General features: G+C 39.8%; 1 protein-coding gene across 1 annotated transcript; it reads right to left on the bottom strand.

The window, feature by feature from the left end:
* Window positions 1–1,219: 1,219 nt before the first annotated feature.
* On the bottom strand, window positions 1,220–18,249 carry si:ch211-232b12.5 (zinc fingers and homeoboxes protein 3). Its single transcript, XM_017719150.2, has 3 exons — window positions 18,092–18,249; window positions 9,661–12,663; window positions 1,220–2,267 (listed from the first exon to the last, which is right to left on the bottom strand). The coding sequence occupies exons 2-3, from the start codon at window positions 12,573–12,575 to the stop codon at window positions 2,234–2,236; spliced, it is 2,949 nt and encodes a 982-aa protein (XP_017574639.1). The 5' UTR covers window positions 12,576–12,663; window positions 18,092–18,249; the 3' UTR covers window positions 1,220–2,233.
* Between the last annotated feature and the right edge of the window lie 2,219 nt (window positions 18,250–20,468).

The following is a 20,468-nucleotide window of genomic DNA, read 5'->3' as shown; positions in this document are numbered from 1 at the left end:
ACAGTATTGCAGATGAAATGCTTCGTGTGTTACCAGAATCCTCTGAAATGAGAGCCTGTTTGAAAAGAGTGCAGGAAGAGGAGCTAGTATGTTTGCGTTGGATGCAGCAGCTGGGTGAGGCATTAAGCAGGCTGAGATTTTGTCTCTTTTTTTGAAGTGCACCCTGAACTCTTTTGAGCCGAGCAAGTTTTCTGGCCATTGACACCAACTGTGTAAAGTCTGCTGTTATACCATAAGAAAATAGATGTTAAAAGGTTTCCCTTTTAGAAAAGGCTACATTCAGATTACCAGGTTACGGTGACGATCTGTTTTTTTTGCCTTAATGACAGTTCAGATGTTTTCAAATCTCTGCCACTTTCACATGTAGGCCTAGATCAGATATATATCCTATTTGTGACTGTGACACCTTATTACCACATATTACAGTTGTCATTGTTATCAGTGCTGGCAGTGAGTTTCTTGAATTTTCTGCCATTAAACACTGCAGAAGCATTCACATACAGTACTATGCAAAAGTCGGAGACCAAACCTCACTTAATTTCCATACAAAACAGCCTGGATATTAATTTTCAGAAGATATTTCTGAGGAGATTAGATATAAAATAACCCACTTGCATAAGGAAGAAGAAAGTCAAAGGAGGATAAGGGGAAAAAATGAAATTTAAAAAATTATATAAAACACAGAAAATGGGACTACTAACTACTGTGCATGATGTAGTAAACCACCAAAAATGTCACCATCAGATAAACAGTATTTAAAACTTTGCAGTACTAGAAAATTAAGTTTTGCAAATCAATCAAGCAAAGAAGATGCTGGTGTTCACAGAACAATGGGCTGGCCACCCTAGGCCTCATATCTCAACATTATTAAAAGTGGCTGGGATTTGATGCATTAGATGTACTTAATGGCCATTTTAACTCAAAATTAAATAAATTAAGAATGATCTCTGTGACTTTTACACAGTACATGTCTGGCATTTTTCAGCCCTTTCCCCTAATCATGAACAGCAGGCAACCCTGAGCTGAACAAAACTAATAATCTTTGCAATGAAGGCTTATGCTAGTTGTACATGCATATTACATGAATCTTAAGACAGAAGGCAAGAATCAAGGTCAGATCTAGGTGAAAAATTTGAATTGAGCAGTAAGGCTTGTAATGTAAATGTAGACTTGGAGTGATTTGATCATACATAAGGAGTTGGAAACATGACTAAAGAAATGATCCTCCAATCACTTTATTCCATTTATCACTGAAAGACTTTAATGTATAGAAAGGGTAACACTACAGTGTAATTGTGTTCTTCAGACAGACCAGTACACTGGAAATTAAAGTAAATGAATAGAATACTGTAAGTCCAGATTTCTGATATTATGTTCAGAAGTTATCATGTGGAATACAAATGCAAATAATATGGAATGAAAAGCACCTTTGTTCACTTTGGATTTTCTTAAATTTAGCAGCATATCTGTGATGCATAATATGTGAATACCAAAGACCAACTTCATCTACAAACAGGGACCATCCAGTTAGTTTTGTTTTGGCTATGAGAATTCCACATTCTGACTGTAAGCTCACTGTAGTTTTCAAGATCCTTCCATTATAAATTAACAAGTCTTTTTTATTACTTATGTTTAGATTTTCACATAATAATAATTTGTTTTTGCAAAAAAAAAAAAGATAAATTTCCTCCACAAGTATAGCAGCAGTTCTACTGGGATTTATAATCCCCACTTTGTACACACAAATTTGTGTTTACAACACAGTTGCTGAGAGCTGGCTGGGGAGTCATTTCAGTAAAAGGTGATGTTTAAGGCAATGTTACCAGGTCCAACTAATATGTGCAAACACCACTTAAGCAAGTAAGAGTGAATATATTTCTAACTGCTAAAATTTTGTGAAAATTGAGCCGCTCTTAAATTTTTATTTAATCTGGACATACAGAAGGAACAATAAAGCAGATAATGTGAAACTCAAGGCAATGCAGAAGTGCTGATTATTTGACATAGTACAAAACATCACAATGTCCCACTGACACACAATTGTCCAGTCTTGAACACCCTCAGTAGTGCAGCGACAACCATTTACATTATAGATTCCTACATCGTTTTTGCCCATTACAGAATGACATCTGGCCTACGTTGGAGCTGCTCCTTCATAGACTACAATCTGATCAGCTGTCTGTTACCAACACGCCAACATTCATCAGGGATCACATCCTTCATGTTGAGTTTTTCACACTTTCAGCAGCTCCCCTCTTACACAGTCTCTGCAGACAGTAAAACAAGGACATGATCATATAATATCAAAAGCAATCCAAATCAAGTTAGTACAATGCTAATCAACAATTCTACACAAAGCGCTTAAAATACATCTTTACTGCATACAATTTTCAAAATTATTAACCGATCACACATACACACACCAATTTAGCATGTCCAATTCGCCAGACTGCATGTTTTTGGAATGTGGGAGGAAACCGGAGCACCCAGAGGAAACCCAGGCAGACACGGCAGAACATGTAAACTCCACGCAGAAAGGATCCTGGTCATCTAGCCGGGAAACCTAACACAGGCCCCTCTTGCTGTGAGGTGACAGCACCACCGTGCCGCCATCATTATTAAAACATTGTTAACTAATTACATGCAACTTGAAAGAATTATATTTTGGATCAGTTTTGTGTCTGTCTTGGACTAAATTGCACTGCCAGTGTGAATCACCTTCAAAGATTCTTTTTATTCTAGGAGGGGGCTTAGTCAGGGTCTGGGAAACTAGCCCATTATGTGTTAAGATCAATAAGGAAGCAAGCTTTATCACCTGGGGTTTATTTCACAAACTATGATTTCTCAGCTTGCCAGAAATCTAGCCTGTCCACTCAGATAAAGGTCAAGGGAAATAATATTGGACAATCCTCATTTAATTTGATATGTTTTAGTTAACAGAGATACTGGTTTGTGCAAAACTTTATTCCTGACAACACTGATGCAAACAGCAGAAGATTTCAAAATGTAAAAATACGATGCAGCAGGTTCTCTTCTCTTAATGATGCTCGAAACTGTGAATTTTGATAAGTCTTATCAAGTCTTATAAGTTTTGGATACACCTCCAACTGTTCTTTCTGATTTAATGCACTGCTTCACTTTAGCTGACACTACAGTTAAGACCATTCAGCATTGAACATTCAGCATAACTGTCTGAAAACAGCTGCTGTAATAAAACTGCATTTAACAGAAGGGATAACTGTAGAGAATTTAAGGTACAGGGTAGCCATGGCAACCAGAAAAAACTGCCATTTTCGCTATGTGTGCGTTTTACTCATGGGTTCTTTCCCCATCACACAGGGTTGCCAGATTCACTTTTTTCTGGTTACTTTAAAAGTGCACTGAAGATCAATCGATCAGTCAGTCAATGAATTAACCTTTATTTAAACTCTGAGTGCATTGAGGGACACCCCCATTTACAATGTAGCCGAGCCAATATAGAAATTAGGGATTAAGAAGTTAAATACTAAGAACATGACAAAATAAGATAAAAATAAAATTTTAAAAAGTAAATGATGTGAAACAATGGTTTTGGAACATTAAAATAAATAAGAACAGAACAATTAAAATTAAACAGTAACTGAAAACATGCCAAAAATCATTTAGTTATTTTTTTATTTATTCTTTATTTTAACATCAATTAAAACAGTTGCAGGCTGATGGGAGGTGGTTAGAGACTAAAAGTTTAAAATGTTCATGAGACACCAGTGAGTGAAGCTTTTAAGCTTCCTCTAATACATTCCAGTTCACTAGTGCACTGTAGCTAAAAGCAGATTTTCCCTGTTAATCGGAAATCGGAAAAAATTGAAAAAGATGGAAATGTTTTTGTTCTGAGTTCTTTTTAAATGTACAGCTGCCACAGAAAAATGTTTGAAAATGTAAGCAAATAATCTTATAAATTTATATGCATTCTAGCGCTGAACAGCTGGCAAACCAAGGACACAGTCCCATAAAGAAGTGGCAGAAGACTGCAGCTCATTTTGCAGTGTTGCTGATATACAGTTAAATACGTCTTGATCATTCTAAACCTGAAGGACAAACATGCATCACAAAAACAGATCTTTGTAAAGAGATGCTTAAACTAGTACAATATTGCTTTTACAAGAACAAGAGAGTATTCACAAGTGATTTCAGAAGATTAGGTACATCCAGAAAAATTATTTTAATAAATATGCAGTTTTTTAAACCCTATTTCAGACATTTTGCATTTGAACACATTTTGGGTCAGTTTCAGTTTCTAATGGGTTTTAATGATACTTTAGGCTGTCCATTCTGTTTTACACTGCTGAGTGTGAGAGACACATGGCACGATATTGGTAACATGACCACTACAACTTGCAGGACATTCACACATTCTGTGTTCGCACAAGAAAAATCTACAAATATTCTTCAACTAAATGGACAAACAGTCAAATCATCCACTCTGCTCTGCTTTTTAAAAGAGCACAGTACATTTGTTTAACTCTGACTTGTAATTGCTTCAAGGCATGGAGTGTTTAAGAAGCATTTTGCTTAATGTAACCCAAAAAAGTTGGAAATGAATAGAATGCAATATTTTCAAATCACGTAAACTACATTTAATTGAAAATTGTACATATCAAATGGTGTAACTGAGAAATTGTTTTTTGAAAAAAATGTACCCATTTTAATTTTGATACCAGCAACATGTTTTGAAAAAGTTAAGAGACAGCTGTGCTGCATCACGTCTTTTAACACTTTCGAAAACTGAGGAGACAAATTTTTTCCCATTCTTGCTTAATATAGGAATTCAGCTGCTCAAAAATTTGGGGTGTCCTTTGTTGTATTTCTCATTTTATAATGCACCGAATGTTTTCAACAGGTGACAGGTCAGGACTGCAGGCAGGGCTGTTTAGCACCCTACCTCTTTAGCCATAGAGCCATGTTGTTGTACTTGCAGAATGTGGCTTGGCATTGTCTTGTTGGTATAAGCAAGGCCTTCCCTGAAAAAGTCGTCTGGATGGCAGCATATGTTGACAAAACCTGTTTATGTCATTCAACATTAATAGTGCCTTCATAGATGTGCTAGTCATCCATGCAATGTGCATAATGCATCCCTATACCATCACAGATGCTGGCTTTGGAACTGTATGCTGATAACAAGCTGGATGGATTTTAGCCCTGAGGATGCAGTGTCCATGATTTCCAAAGAGAATTTAAATCTGATTCACAATACCACAGGATACTTTTCCACTCCACTTCAGTCCATCGTAAATGGGCTTGGGCCCAGAGAACGCAGCAGAGTTTATAGATCATGTTTATATACAGTTTCCTCTTTGCATATAAGAATTTTAACTTGCATTTGTGGATGCAGTGATAAACTGTATTCACAGTGCTCCTGAGCCCATGCAGTGATTTCCACTACAGAATCATGTCTGTTTTTTAATGCAGTGCTGCCTTATAGCCTGAAGATCATGCCCAGCCAATATTAGTTTTCGGCCTTGTCCCTTGCATACAGAGATTTCACTGGAAGAAGAGTCTGTGCTCTGTACATTCTGTCTGTCTACACTCTGTTACAACTAAACTTGACAATCACAGATCTTTAATGAAATGGACGTAAGTCAGCATCTCTGTGTTCTTGCGAGAGTCTCACTCTCCTCTGCAGTGGTGAATATCTGCTCTCAGAGGACAGCGAGACTCTCACAAGAGCACAGAGAGATGCTGACTGACCTCTGTTTCATTAAAGTGCGCTGTGATGGAGTGGAGGGGAAAGTGGCAAATGTTCGTGGCAAGCTTCTCTATAAACAGTTAAATGTAATGTAAAGGATTTGTGTAAACACTTCATTTCAAAGGTAACTACCTCCTAAACCTGTTAGCGAGTGGAGTCAAATGTTCACAGAAAACTGGATCTCCTGTGTTCGCCGAGTTTGAACGCATTGGCGGCTTCGGCGTGAAGACACCAATGCAGATGTTATCATCTGAAAAGTGAACAGGGTCGCTGTGAATAATAGATACTTGTTCCTCTGTTTCAGTGCCATTAATGATTACAGAGAACCTGCATTTCAAAACAGAAAATGTTACAGCTCGGCTCACAACACATAGTAGGACAGAATTTAACATTAACATTAGCTAACTAGCTCTGCTAGCGCAACTATCTCTGCGTCCCAAACCACACACTTCTGTTTTTCACACAATACATTGTTGAGTGCACTTCTAATGGTATATGCGCTATTTTTACACATTATTTAGTGAGCTAATATATGGTTTGGGACGCAGCGTATCTTCCCAAGATTAATCTTATTCACCGTCTTACATGTGCTCCTGTGCCAGCTACAGCTGGTTTCACAAAAGCGCAACTGACAGGCTTTTCTCTAAATTCAGCTCCCGCACTTTTGAGGATTTTGTTCTTGAGTCTGCCATCATGCTGTTGTTAAACCTGCTTTGAGCGGTAATGTCAAAACGCTCCTAGTAAATGCGAGAAAGGCGGGTAATAACATCACAAGTAATAACAAGCTGCCACTAATTTGGTCGTTGCACCCCTATGTATAATATATATTATACATATATATATATATATATATATATATGTGCACTGGTGTGCTGTCATGTTGGAACAGGAACAGGCCATCCCCAAACTGTTCCCACAAAGTTGGGAGCATGAAATTGGTATGGTGAAGCATTAAAAGTTCTTCTCACTGTAACTAAGGGGCCGAGCCCAATTCCTGAAAAACAACCCCACACCAAACTTTACACTTGGCCCAATGCAGCCAAATAAGTACCGTTTCTCCTGGCAACCGCCAAACCCAGAGACATCCATCAGATTACCAGATGGAGAAGTGTAATTTGTCATTCCAGAGAACACATCTCCATTGGTTGCGTGTTTTATACCACTACATTTGACGCTTTGCATTATGCTTGGTGATGTAAGGCTTGGATGCAGCTGCTCGGCCTTGGAAACCCATTCCATGGAGCTCTCTATGCGCTGTTCTTGAGCTAATCTGAAGGCCACATGAAGTTTGGAGGTCTGTAGCAACCTGACTCTTTTTATTATAGCATTATGCGCCTCAGCATCTGCTGACCCTGCTTTGTCATTTTACGTGGCCTACCACTTCGTGGCTGAGTTGCTGTCATTCACAGTCGTTATAACACCACTGACAGTCAACTGTGGAATATTTAGTAGCAAGGAAATTTCACGACCAGACTTGTTGCACAGGTGGCATCCTATCATGGTACCATGCTGGAATTCACTGAGCTCCTGAGAGTGACCCATTCTTTCACTAATGTTTGTAGAAGCAGTCTGCATGCCTAGGTGGCTTGGTTTTATAAACCCGTGGTATATGGAAGTGATCTGGATGGGTGAGAGAATACTTTTGGAAAAAATTATAAATTATATACAGTATGTGTGAAAGTTTTAGGCATCTAAGTAAATTTTTAAAAACAATTTACCTCAGCAGTGAGTTTATCAAAATATACATTAGAATAAAGTTATATTCATAATTCAAATAAACATAAAAACAATAAAAAGAAATTTCTTGGGTCCATATTTTTCCTTGACACCTTCACAGCCACCACAGAGACTTGTTAATATCAACAATTACATCATGAGCACAATTTAATGAAACACTGATTGGTCAAACCAGAAATTGCTTTTTAACTACATATAATACTGGGCTTCCTCGAGGAGAGGTTTGAAAATGGTTAAACAAACACACTAACATCCATAAAACATCCATATATATGTGTTTTATGGATGTTCTTAATTAATATTCTATACATTTTGGTTCTATTCATACTGAAATATTAAGTTTTCCACAAACTACACAAATAAATAGATTTTGAAAATGTGTCTTGGGTGCCTAAGAGTTTTGCACAGTACAGATATATATATATATATATATATATATATATATATATATGTGTGTGTGTGTGTGTGTGTGTGTGTGTGTGTGTGTGTGTGTGTATGTGTATTCGCCCATGACTCTTACGTCCAAGTCCTCCCCACAAATTAAATGTCTGTCATCAGATTTGGTTGTTCAAAACCTACAAATAATTTTCTTGACCAATTAACAATCTAAAAATGACATGAGAAAAACTATTCCATCGTATTCAATGGAAATTTTTTTTTTTCACGTTTTCCTTAAAGGTGCCATAAAATGTATTTATTAATATCTACACAGAAGGTCTGTGACATTGGTCAGGGAAAAATGTCCAGATGCAGTTTTACATGCCCATTTGCAATCCCATTATCTGGCTGTAGAATGAAACAAGCTGTTTGGTGAACTGATGAATAATTTGATGAACAGTGTTCCAATTTACTGGTTTCCAACATGGCACTGCAATGGCTCTCTCAGAAGCAACATGTCAAGAGACACACTAAATTAACATCCACATAAATAAACTAGATTGTCGAACTGTTTAGTTACCTATGCTAGTTACTTGGAGCTTGCTAGTAGTTAATATTACCTGTGCTAGCAACTTGCTTTCAATCTCAACAACACAAAATAAATTTAAATTGTTAGTTCACTATAAAACTAAGATGATTTGGCTTCAACCGTCAAAAAGTGAATAAAATCACACAGCTTGGCTAGCTACTTATTTGAGGTTGAAATGCTAATAGTGTCCCTCTCTTTAGTGTCAAACACTGAGTGAAGCCTGCTCAATAATGTCGAAGGTTTGAGAAATTGTCCAGAGTGAAATGTGCAGAGCAAATGAACAACTTTGATAGGATCACAGACAACTTTAATTTAAAGATGTATTAACTAAATTTAGCTTCACATTTCAACTTGTTCTGCGAATTTTTCATTCCAAATTATTGGTTCCACAGTTCCATTCTGGCACCCATCCAAGCTGTAGCATTTAAGCTGGAACAGAACATTCAGTCAAAAAGCTAGGGAACAGGAAGCCTTGTTTAAAGCTGAACATTAACCATGTCCATTTACAGCATGGCTCTTTATGAGATATGAATGCCGACATTCCCTTCACAGCCTGGAATGTTACATTTCTGTCTCCCATTTTCATTGCTCTTGCTCCTTTGACATTGTTTCACTGGGCTAAAACTTGGGCTGGTGAACGCAAATTTTGGGGGCGTATACATTAATGAGTCATGAGTGTTACATACGTTTTATGCAAATGCGGGATTTGCATTTGAAGGAGGAGACAACAGTGTTTGACGGTCATAGTATGTCAATTCCATGTGACAAATTATCTTGTACTCCATGTGGCCCGAATCAAGCCAGTGTAAACTGTCCTACCTCAAATGAACAACTCTGAACATTAAAACATGGAAACAAGAAAAAAACCGAAAGCCGATGTTGGATGTTGGCTGCCAATTCCCAGTTCAATGGTAACGGTAATGAAATACTGCATTAATTTAAGACAGGTAGGTAGATGGTTAAGGTAATTTAAAATTAAATTAAACATTTTGACATGTTTTCTACAAAGCTTAAACTATGTGTAAATTAAGTAGCCACTAGCATATCTGTAATTTATTTCGTATACTGTAATACTGTAAAAAAATGTAATAAACATTAAAGAAGTTCTGTGGTAAAATTATCCCACCTCCCCATGAAAAATAATCCCATTTGAATAGTACTTGAATAGATTAATAATCCGCATTTACAATTAACAAATTCAGCCACTATATTTGAAGAAAAGAGATATTACCTTGATTGATTATCTTGCTGGCATTCCTCATTTTTCATCATCCAATGATCTTTTGCTGTTGCTTTTTCTGAAAGCTGCTTGATCCCTTCCAGATTTTCCTCTGCTAGCACAGGAGCTTGAGTGTCTAGACTGTGTAAAATTCTTTGTTGTTCTGGTCCAAGATTTTCGGATTTTACTTGTTTGGTGTCAAGCTCCTTACATTTAGCCTGCTCATTCTGCCTCTGTGATTTTTTCGTGATGTGTTTATTTTCTTCCACAAAGTGCTCTTTAGCTGGTGTGTCCTGACGGCTCTCTTGATTCTTTGAAGGCCCGTGGTCATAACAGGAATCGCCATCTTTATCCATGTGCTGGTTATTTATTTGTTTTCTGCTGGCTTTAGCCATGTGCTCTGATTCATTCAGTGTTTTTGAGTTGATCGTGATGGACTCTGTCTTTGGCTCATGGTAGGAGCTGTTACCCTCCCATTGGTCCTCCACCACCTCTGTGTACTGCTGAAGTGAGAGCTTCTCTTCTATAGCAGCTATCTTCTTAACTTCATCCTTATTCAAAGCATATTGTAGGTGAACTATCCTGCAGTGCTCATCTTTGTCAGTGTTGTACAAAGGGTTGTTTGCTTGGCTCTTCTGATGCTCCAAAAACATAGCATCACTTTCTCTTTGTTTTATTTTACTGTTGAAGTGTGACTTGTCTAAGACAACCTTAGATGGCTGAGGGTGGTCCTCTAAGGCAGAAAGGTCTTGGTCGTTGTAGAGGACGGCAGTGAAGTCTGCTGAGGGTACGTGGGGGGCTCCCAGTGATGACTTTGGGGAAAGTTTCTCTGGTTGAGCAGGAAGAGACTGAGAGGAGAGCTGATTATCTTCCTGAAGGCATGCATCATTTGAGCAGAGAGAGGTTCGGGGCACATTTCCTACAAAATGCCCCAATGTCAACTTTGAGTCTGCTAAGCTACAGCTGTGAAATGGTTTATCAACCTCCCACGCAGACTCATCCTTGGTTGCTATAAGCTTCTGTTCTGGAAATGGGCTGTGGTTGATACTTTGCTTCAAAGCCTCTAGCTGCTCAGGCAATTTGCTCTTGCTCTTACTAAGGGCTGCATCTACCAGACTGCCAGTCTGGACTTGCATAAACTCACCTGATCCAGTGCTGCTACAAATTACGCTAGAGTCAGTGTTCTTTGCTTTGCTGGTGTTGTCAGATGTGTTGCCCTTCGTTTTAGTGCAAATAGTACTGTGGCTGGTGCTTTCGTAAATATTTCCGTTATTAGATTTGCTGCTGGTGTTAAAGTTGCTGTTGCTGCTTTCTTTTGTGTCGACAGTTGCTTTGTCATGCGCATATATGAAAGCTGAGCTTGTGTTAGGTTTGCTGGTGCCGTTTCTGTTATTTACATTACAATCAATTTTCCTAACAATATTAGTCAGGTTTATGATGCTACCTTCACTGCAACTACTGCTTTGTTTCTGAGTGGTGCTGGTTAACCCAATAGCACTAGATATGCCAGAACTACTTGATCCATTTTTTTCACCATGTATGTGATTGCTAGTGATATTGGTTTGGCTTGATGAGCTGCTTTCAGCTTTCTGTGAAGATAATCCACTTCCAGTTTCCTTGATAGCAATGCCATGTCGGACAGTGACTGGTAGCGTTTGGAATACTGACTGGTGTTTCAGTGAGGACCCTTGAGCTGTGCCAGGCTGTGTTACTATGACTCCTCCTTTCCTCCCCATCACACTTTTTGATGCATGTGGTATGATGCCAGCACCCGTGGAGGTGGGCTGGGCGGAGACATAATGGTGGGGAACCTGTGGATGAGATTGACTTTGTAATGCTTTAGGTGCAGCTTGGAAAACAGTGTTGAACATCCTCCTCCTTGTGTCCTCGATTTCCTCAGGAGACCAGCTGATCCCCTGCTTTAGCCTCTGCGCCGTGAACCACAGCTTAATCTGCTCCTCTGGAAAACCTGATACCACAGTCAGGTAACACAGCTCTGCTTTGGTGGGGTATGGGAACTTTCCAAAGGAAGCCTTAAGGAAACTGCTTAAATCCATGGCTGGGTCGTAGGTGGGAATGCTACTTAGAGGAATCATAACTTTTGGGAGACTGCTGTTTAAATCAGGAGAAGGAGCAAAATTCCAGAGAGGCTTCACATTCTGTGTTACTTGTATGCCAGTATTTGTCATTTGCAGCACAGGGATGGAAGAGGTACCAGTGAGTATTTGTGATGTGGGTATGTTCCTCCCTGAAGAGCCATTGGTCTTTTCAGGACTAATATCGGCTTTCTGTACCTCAACTGTGTGGGAGACAACAATTTTCTTGTGATCTCCTTTGACCATCATCTTCATTATGGGTGTTTTAGTAATGGATATTCCAGCATCGCTGAAATTCTCCTTTTCTGTAAACAGCATCTGTTCTACTGTCAGAACTCCATCTCGCATAGTAACCTGCAAAGCTGCTCTGCCAGAGCTTCCCACTACTTGCAGTTCAGGATGTGTTTTTGCATTATGCGATGCCAGACCCTCAAATCTTGCCAGTGAAACCTTGCAATTCAGGCAGTAAAATATTGTTTGCGTGCAAAAGTTCACATGGCAGCTGTCAATATGGTTGAGAAAAAGGTTCAGATCTGTTGTTTGAAAGCTGCATGGTGGGCATCTGTGTGTTCCCCTTTCAGAAAGGCTGGAGGTCCTCTGTGCCTCTTCCTCCTCCTCCTCCTGACCAGAGATGCTTAGGATGCTGTCTTCAGGAATTGTGGGCAATAGCTCCGGTAAACAACCCAGCACAATTTCCTCTCGCAGGTGTTTGCTCTTCGCTGGGATCATGCAGGGAACTGTGGATTTTCTTTTGCTTGCCATAATGCAGGGTTGTGTGGATGAGTGAACACTTAGGACTGCGTGTTGGAAAAGATGGAAATTCAGTGTCATTGGCCAGCCATGATGACAGTGGAGGCTGTCTTTAGGTATTATGATTTTTCCCCATTGTAAAGCAGTGCTCCAGCAACCCTCTGGGAATCTGTGGATAAATAAAAACATTGTAATGAAACTAATTTGACGTGAGCAGAGATGCCAGCACCTACCATATGACATTTATCCAGAAAGGTTTGCTTTTCATCAAGTAAAATATGTAATGCATGTTGAAAAGTACGGATGGCATGCAGATTTAATTGTTGACAATGGAAACACAAGGCACACTTCCAGTGAAATAAAAGCCAAGTCTGTTATGCGATTACGAGAGTTTGTATACATGCCAGGAAAAAAACTGAATTAGAGACATTAACAATACATAAATGAATGTATAAACCACAGACATCACCATTACTCCCCTTGGCATAAATCATGCAATCAAAAAACACTGAGCTGTTTGTAGTTCACCATACTGCAGCATACCCACATTTGTGATTTGACCATATGTTCACTCCCTTTGCGGACCTTTATATCTCCTGCCTATTCCGCACACTCATCCGCACACTACACTTCAGGCATTTTGGGGCCTTTTCAGGATAAGGTTCATCTGCGGTTCACATTTTTCCGCCTGTTCTGTTTTAACAATTATGTAAATATCTTGTAATGATTGTTTCTCTGGGCACTCAACCATATGTAGCCTAGTTTATGAGTCTGGAACATGAAATCTGAAAGTAAAGGCAGTGCTGTTGTGTATCCACAGTGCTCCAACCAAAATGCCTTTACCTCAGCTGGCACTGCACTAGGACTACTGACGCTACAGGCTTTTGTCTCTAACTCAGAGCTTTTCCGTCCATTAGAACCTAACTAAGTTTGTCTCATTTGGGGAAACACATGCCAGTAAATACCCGTGAATACTGGTAATATTGTACATGATTTGCCATGCAATATGCATCTGTAAAATGTGTTCCATTCAGGCTTCTCTTTTGGTTCTGACATCTGCTGAACTTGTCTTTCATTAGACTATAAAAAAAAAAGTATAAAACATGTGGTCTCAGTGTATATGTTTTTTTCAGCATGACCGCCTGTCTTTTAAATAAAAGATGAAACCGTTCTGGAATTAAAAATCCCTGAGATGATTGCCCAGAATATACAGCTCTCCCAGACGGGCTGTGACGTCCTCACTACAACTGACTCTTTTTATTTCTCATGACGGCTGCCTTCCTGCTGGGAAAAAATAAAAAATAAAACTAGGTCACCAGCATCTTATGCCATAATCCCGGTTCTCTGCATCCAGACATGGGCTTTTACTGTACATTCAGCTGGTCCAGGGGTCATAAAACGTCAGCAGATCAGAGTACTGTTAACCCTTTATACAAACTGAGGGTACAAGTAGGCTGATAGAAACTCTACATCAGAGTATACCTGGCAGCAGGATTAACAGTTAAGCTTTTTTCATACCCAGAGCTAAACACAATGTTCCACTTTTCATTTTCCAACAATGTGCTGTTTTTACAAATGTATTTATATGTGTTAAAGCAGGTGTTCTGGAGGAACAGAAACATTACCATCCACATAACTGAAATGCTGAAGACCACTTGGTTTTAGTCTGGCAAGCCATCATCTGAGAGTGGATGGGTTTTGTCTCTTAACATGGCCAAGAACCACCGACTTCACATAAAAAAGGACCATGTCACTGACATGTGAAGCAACCATTACAAGCCATTATTTTTGCTCGACCTTTAAGGCAAAGCTGATTGTCAAAACAGTATACCTATTGGCAAAGACACCCACATGAAACAAAATGGTACACCTGTTGGGAAACATACTAGACCTTACGATTTACTAATAACTAAGTTCTTCAAAGAAAACCATTTTCATAACTGTTTTTTAAGCTGTGATGCTATGAGTTCCGCAACTATTTTAAATCCAGCAACTATATCTTGCTCTGTGCAGAGTGCCTTGAAAGGTTCCAGTCTCACTAAGGAAAAACTAGTGCAAAGAAGTGTGTACAGATAGCACTGTGGAGAGGCACTGAGAGTACCTCTGACAAAATTACAACGGTTGTTAGCATACAATAAATATCAGACAGTCTTTGTACCTCTGTGGGTGGAGCATTTGAGGCTGATACAAGGCTTGGTTCAGAAAAAGTTACATAAAAAAACAGGTAAGAGAATGGGCCACTTTATCTGAAATGATCAGACAGAGCACTGGAGGCTTCCAGACAGTGAGCTATTGAAGGAATTCTGAAAGAGTGGCCTCGTGTTTCAGTCTGAACCATACACTCCTTCCCTCCTGTATGTGTGTGTGTGTGTGTGTGTGTGTGTGTGTGTGTGTGTGTGTGTGTGTACTTTTGTTGCTCTTGTGCTGGACCTGAATGCCTTTTTATCTTAAGCAACATGTGGAGAAAAGGGAAATATAGAAATATAAAAACTAGCAATGATCTACACTTCATCTTTTCTGTACAAATTATATAGGCTAAGAAACACAGAGTCTGTTATAACTCTGAACTGTGGTGTGTTTATTTAAACTTGGGCCATTCACATCAAAATTGTTCAATCAAATGCTACAATGCGATTTACTGAACTTATAGTAATTAGATGTTGGTATAGTTCAAGCGATTTCATAACCAGAATGTGTAATATAAAATTTCTCTCTCCTCTCGTTGTTGCCTTAAACACAAGCTTGAAGACTAGTTGTTCATTATTGAACTAGTGGTTCCACACTTAATGAGGCAGCATTGGCATCGTTCCTTAACAGAAACTAAAGTGTGCCAGATGCAGAAAAAATTTAATTAGAGTACGCTGAGCAAAAATGTATTCACTACATGCTGCATACTGTAGGTAGGACAAGGAGACTATTGGATTAGAGTTAGGCTGATGCCCTACTTCTCCACTCTACAGTACTGGAGGATGTAGTGAATAGGCCTGGGCTTGAAGGGTCCAAAATAAATCCTCGACAAAAATCACCACAGTCAGCCACTCATCTTCAGTTTAATAAATGTTCGGATAACTTTTTTCCAGGGCAGGTTTCAAGTTTCACTGCATGTAACAGCTCCTCCATTTAAAAAGCAAATGCAGCACTAATCTGAAGGAAGTTGTGTGCCATGGCAGTGCCCTTTAAACTGGCATGGCTTGATTACAATTTTTGTATGTCTAGACATGTGCCAGCGTAGAAAAAGAGCATGTGACAGCGCATCATCACCATACAACTGCTGTGAAGTGCTATTAGCAGCCTGTATATGTAATATATGTCCAGTCGTGTGTGTTTGTCCATTGTGCTCCTCTTACCCCTGCTCTGTGAGGCCAGTCTGTGCTGCCACTCATGTGTTAACATTGCCATAGCAACACGTCTCCCTTCCCATAGCCTTACCCACTGCACACTCGGAGGACTAAATCCTCAAAACACACGGACTAAGGCTTTTATGCCCTCCAAAAAAAAAAGAGGCCAAATTCCAAGCTTTTCAGGGTTTATTGTGCCAGTCATAGATGCCACTTCTCAAATTCACAATCTAAACAAATTTAGTCTACTGTATTTACCAGTACAAAATCATAAGATATAACAAGAACAAAATATACATTACCTTGATTTATGTTTTTTTATCTGCTTTTGTTTTAAACACAATTTTGCTTTCTAAAATGATTCTGCAGACCTGTGACTAAAGCAGTGCCAAAGAGTTCTGACAGATTTTTTTCACTTTCACCTATCAGAGATAACCGTGTGACATTTGTTTAGTTTGATAGCCGGGCCGATGCTGATTAAAACAAAAATGGAAGATGGCGGAGCACCATGAATTGTACTGTCCAGCCTAAAATGGCTGACACTGTAACCACAGACAAGTGCCATGTCTCAGCAAACACCAGCTCTAACACACACACACACACCTCACACTCTTACTGCAGAAGCGGTCCGACTGAGAACAAAGTCTGAGTTAAAGGAGCTGGAGTTAGGTTTTTTCTGAAAAGGGCTTTGGAACCAATTTCCAGTTTGTGGTCATTTATGCGTGGGTGTGTGTTAGTGTGACGATGTAAAACATACCTGCCATCCTTCAGCTAAAAGATTATTCTTATTATCCTTTCACAATATGTAACACAGAGTAAGATTCTGAAGAGTATATTTTTCAGTTAGAAAACAAAGCAAATTGATATTAAATGACTGAAGCTTTTCATTCCAAAAAGCTGTATATCCATTTAAAACCATTTTAGATATAAAGTGGCTTGAACAGAATAACAGCTGACATATCTCTGTATGCTAATCTAATGTTTTCTAACAAGAAGGTACACTGGCAGATTATTTATGCACTGACGCTTTACTCTGCACTAAAACAGATGTGATGGCATATTGTAATATTAAACGAACTAGTAGTATTCATTGCACATGAAGTATGTTATCTATTTGTTTTTTTTACTTATTTATCACATACATTATTCAAAATAAAATAAATTTGCCAGTGCTAGCATACTAACTCATTTTCAACTATATTCGCTGAGGTCTACAATGGGCCTGATGTGATATTTTAGAGTTAACTTATCTCAGGATCATTCGAATTTGTGTCATTTACTATGGTTTGAGTCAACTACTAATCTGATAATGGCTATTAACTTTATAATAACAGTTAATGAATAAAATGTCATATTATATTGTTGTATTGTCATTTATGGGCAATACATTTAATCAGACGAAGTAAGCGGTGATTGCTGCCGCCGCCAATGAAGAAAACGGCATGTCATCTGTGTATGTGTGAGAAGGAAGCGAACAGAACATTAACACAGAACACAAGTAGAAACAGAAGTAGGACAAACCTGTCGAAATCCACGCGGGTGCACACACAACTTTGTCTTGCACCAACTTAATTGTGGGGACTTCTATAGGTTTCTACTAATGTTTATATGACTGTAGTCAAGCTTAATCTTAGTATGCAAAAGGCAGCTAAAAATATATTCTCACTTGAGCAAAAAACCCATCATTGTTAGGATACGAGGTCCTCATACGTATAGCAAGACAAGAGCACACACACACATACACACACCAGGAGGCTCTGCTCTCTGTACATTACTCGGTGAGATGCTGCATTTCCCTCAGAGTAAAATACACACAGCGCCCCAAACCGCTGTACAGATTTTAGAGAAACTGGATCACAGAATAGATGCTTACTAAAACCCCGGTCTCTCTCTCTCTCTCTCTCTCTCTCTCTCTCACACACACACACACACACACACACACACACACACTTTAAACTGGAAATAAGGCGCCGAGGAGAAACAAACATAAACGCGCGCGCGCATGCACTCACACGACTAGCCCACATTCCTCAAACTGCTTCAGCCCCGTTAGCTATTAGCTTCGTTAGCCGCGTTAGCTCGGTTAGCCTCGTACTTCAGCGCTTTGGCCCCGCTAACGTTAACTTTCCCCAGCGTCCCCCTCTTCTCCGCAGGTCTTCCCACCTTTCCCCCGGTCTCTCTCTCCTCCATTCCACCGTTCCGCCATTTTTACCCTCTCCGCAGCACCTCAGTGTTAGTTATCCACTGGCGCTCTCCTACCTGCTCTCAGGCTCTCCGTCCTGAAGCGCGAGGGTTTTTTTTGTTGAAGCTCCTCGCGCGCAGCTCTCCCCGCTTGAACCCGTGAACTGGCGCGAACCCGCAGCGCAGCGCGAACTCTCACTACTGCGAGCGCGCTGGGAGGTGGAGCGGCACGTGACGGAGTGCGCAGCCGCAACACTATAAGTACAATGACAATAATGATGGTGTATATATTTCTTTTTTCTTCTTAGGTAGTTATACTTTTTGTATTTAAATTCTATAAGGGGTCTGTGCACATAAGATTTTCACTCACTTTCCACCTGTGTAAATGTCATGTGACAATAAACGTAATTTGATTTGATTTGAAATATTTGTACAAAAGGTGATATTTTAGTATTTTTACTAAATTTAACAGCATGTAATTTGTTAAGTATAGAACATCAGAGATAATAATATTAATAAGGCTATCACTACCATTACTATAATAATAATAATAATAACAATAATAATAATAATAATAACATTGTTGTTAGACATTACTGTAGAATGTTTTATTCTAATCACTGTAGCCATACCGTAGATACAGTTGAGCATAGTAGTATTGTTAATTAATGTTTTGTGTAGGTGTTTTTGGTGATATTCTGTGTTGGGTTGTGGGTTTAGTTTTGTAAGTGTGTGTGTGCGTGTGTGTGTGTGTGTGTGTGTTTGTGGGAGGGGGGCAGTTAACATGAGGGTGAGGTATGTGGCTGGTGGTGATCTCCCCTGCAGGTTTGTGTGTTATTATGTGCCTTTTATAGTGGTGTGTCATTAAAGAGCACTTTCTCGCTGCAGATCATGGCCACTTTGACGCCTTGCCCCTACCACGTAGCCCTTAGCCCTCCGTTAGGCGGGTTCATGTCTAAGGTTAGAGTGTCCCAATTTTTGTTTGGGTAGTGTAAAGTGTCAGGGCTACATGGCCCTCCAAACGGTTAAAAATTATGCTAACCATTGTATTATCTTAGTTTAATGTTGTTTCAATGTATTATGCTTGTTTTCAACCACTATCCCTTGTAACTCAGTTCCAAGGGGTTAGGGTGACACTCTAACACAAGGGGTTAGGGGTAAAAAGGGATTGGGCCTTACTGTCTACAGGTGTCCCTATATATATACACTGCTCAAAAAAATAAAGGGAACACTTAAACAACACAATATAACTCCAAGTAAATCAAACTTCTGTGAAATCAAACTGTCCACTTAGGAAGCAACACTGATTGACAATCAATTTCACATGCTGTTGTGCAAATGGAATAGACAACAGGTGGAAATTATTAGCAATTAGCAAGACACACTCAATAAAGGAGTGGTTCTGCAGGTGGGCACCACAGACCACTTCTCAGTACCTATGCTTTCTGGCTGATGCTTTGGTCACTTTTGAATGTTGGTGGTGCTTTCACACTCGTGGTAGCATGAGACAGACTCTACAACCCACACAAGTGGCTCAGGTAGTGCAGCTCATCCAGGATGGCACATCAATGCGAGCTGTGGCAAAAAGGTTTGCTGTGTCTGTCAGCGTAGTGTCCAGAGGCTGGAGGTGCTACCAGGAGACAGACCAGTACACCAAGAGACGTGGATGAGGCCATAGGAGGGCAACAACCTGTCATGCATTCTGTGAAGGAGCTGGACTTCATCTCCCAGAGTGCTAGGGGAGACCACATGATAGATCACATGCTAGGGGATTCGGCCTTTGAAAACTCCAACCCCCAAGATTCTCAGACAGGTCACGTGGTTTCCCCATGCACCTATCAGCGCTCTCAGTCGCCTGATTATTGAACTCCTTTCACCTGATGCTCATCCCCTACTAATATTTAAGCAGGCACTCAGGTTGAGAACTTCGCAAAGTATTATTTAGATGATTACTGAGTGTTCCCTGATTCTACTATTCTGTGTATTTTGTGTATTGAACCTTGGACGAGTTTTCCGTGTATGATTTGTGTTTTTGCCCCTTGGATACTGTTGCCCTTTTTTCAGATGGTTTCATGTTACCGATTACTGGACTGGATCTTATACTGTGAGTTGTGTTTTACCCTTTGGACTGACTGGATAATTAAAGTCATCGCATCTTATCTGCGAGCGTCTGCAAATCTGTCTGACCGTCACACAACCCAGCAGCAGGACCGCAACCTCCGCCTTTGTGCAAGGAGGACCAGGAGGAGCACTGCCAGAGCCCTGCAAAATGACCTCCAGCAGGCCACAAATATGCATGTGTCTGCACAAACGGTTAGAAACCGACTGCATGAGGATGGTATGAGGGCCCGACGTCCACAGATGGGGATTGTGCTCACAGCCCAACACCGTGCAGGACGCTTGGCATTTGCCAGAGAACAGCAGGATTGGCAAATTCGCCACTGGCACCCTCTGC

This window comes from Pygocentrus nattereri, chromosome 21 (assembly GCF_015220715.1).
Source record: "Pygocentrus nattereri isolate fPygNat1 chromosome 21, fPygNat1.pri, whole genome shotgun sequence".
NCBI lineage: Eukaryota > Metazoa > Chordata > Actinopteri > Characiformes > Serrasalmidae > Pygocentrus > Pygocentrus nattereri.
Note: the sequence above shows the minus strand (reverse complement) of the source record. Positions and strands in the feature narration are given on the sequence as shown.

Coding starts and splice junctions, on each gene's coding strand:
- si:ch211-232b12.5 (XM_017719150.2), bottom strand. CDS start 12,575: ATGACACTGAATTTCCATCTTTTCCAACACGCAGTCCTAAGTGTTCAC. Junction 2,268..9,660: donor CAGCAAGATAATCAATCAAG/GTAATATCTCTT, acceptor TACTGTCTGCAG/AGACTGTGTAAGAGGGGAGC.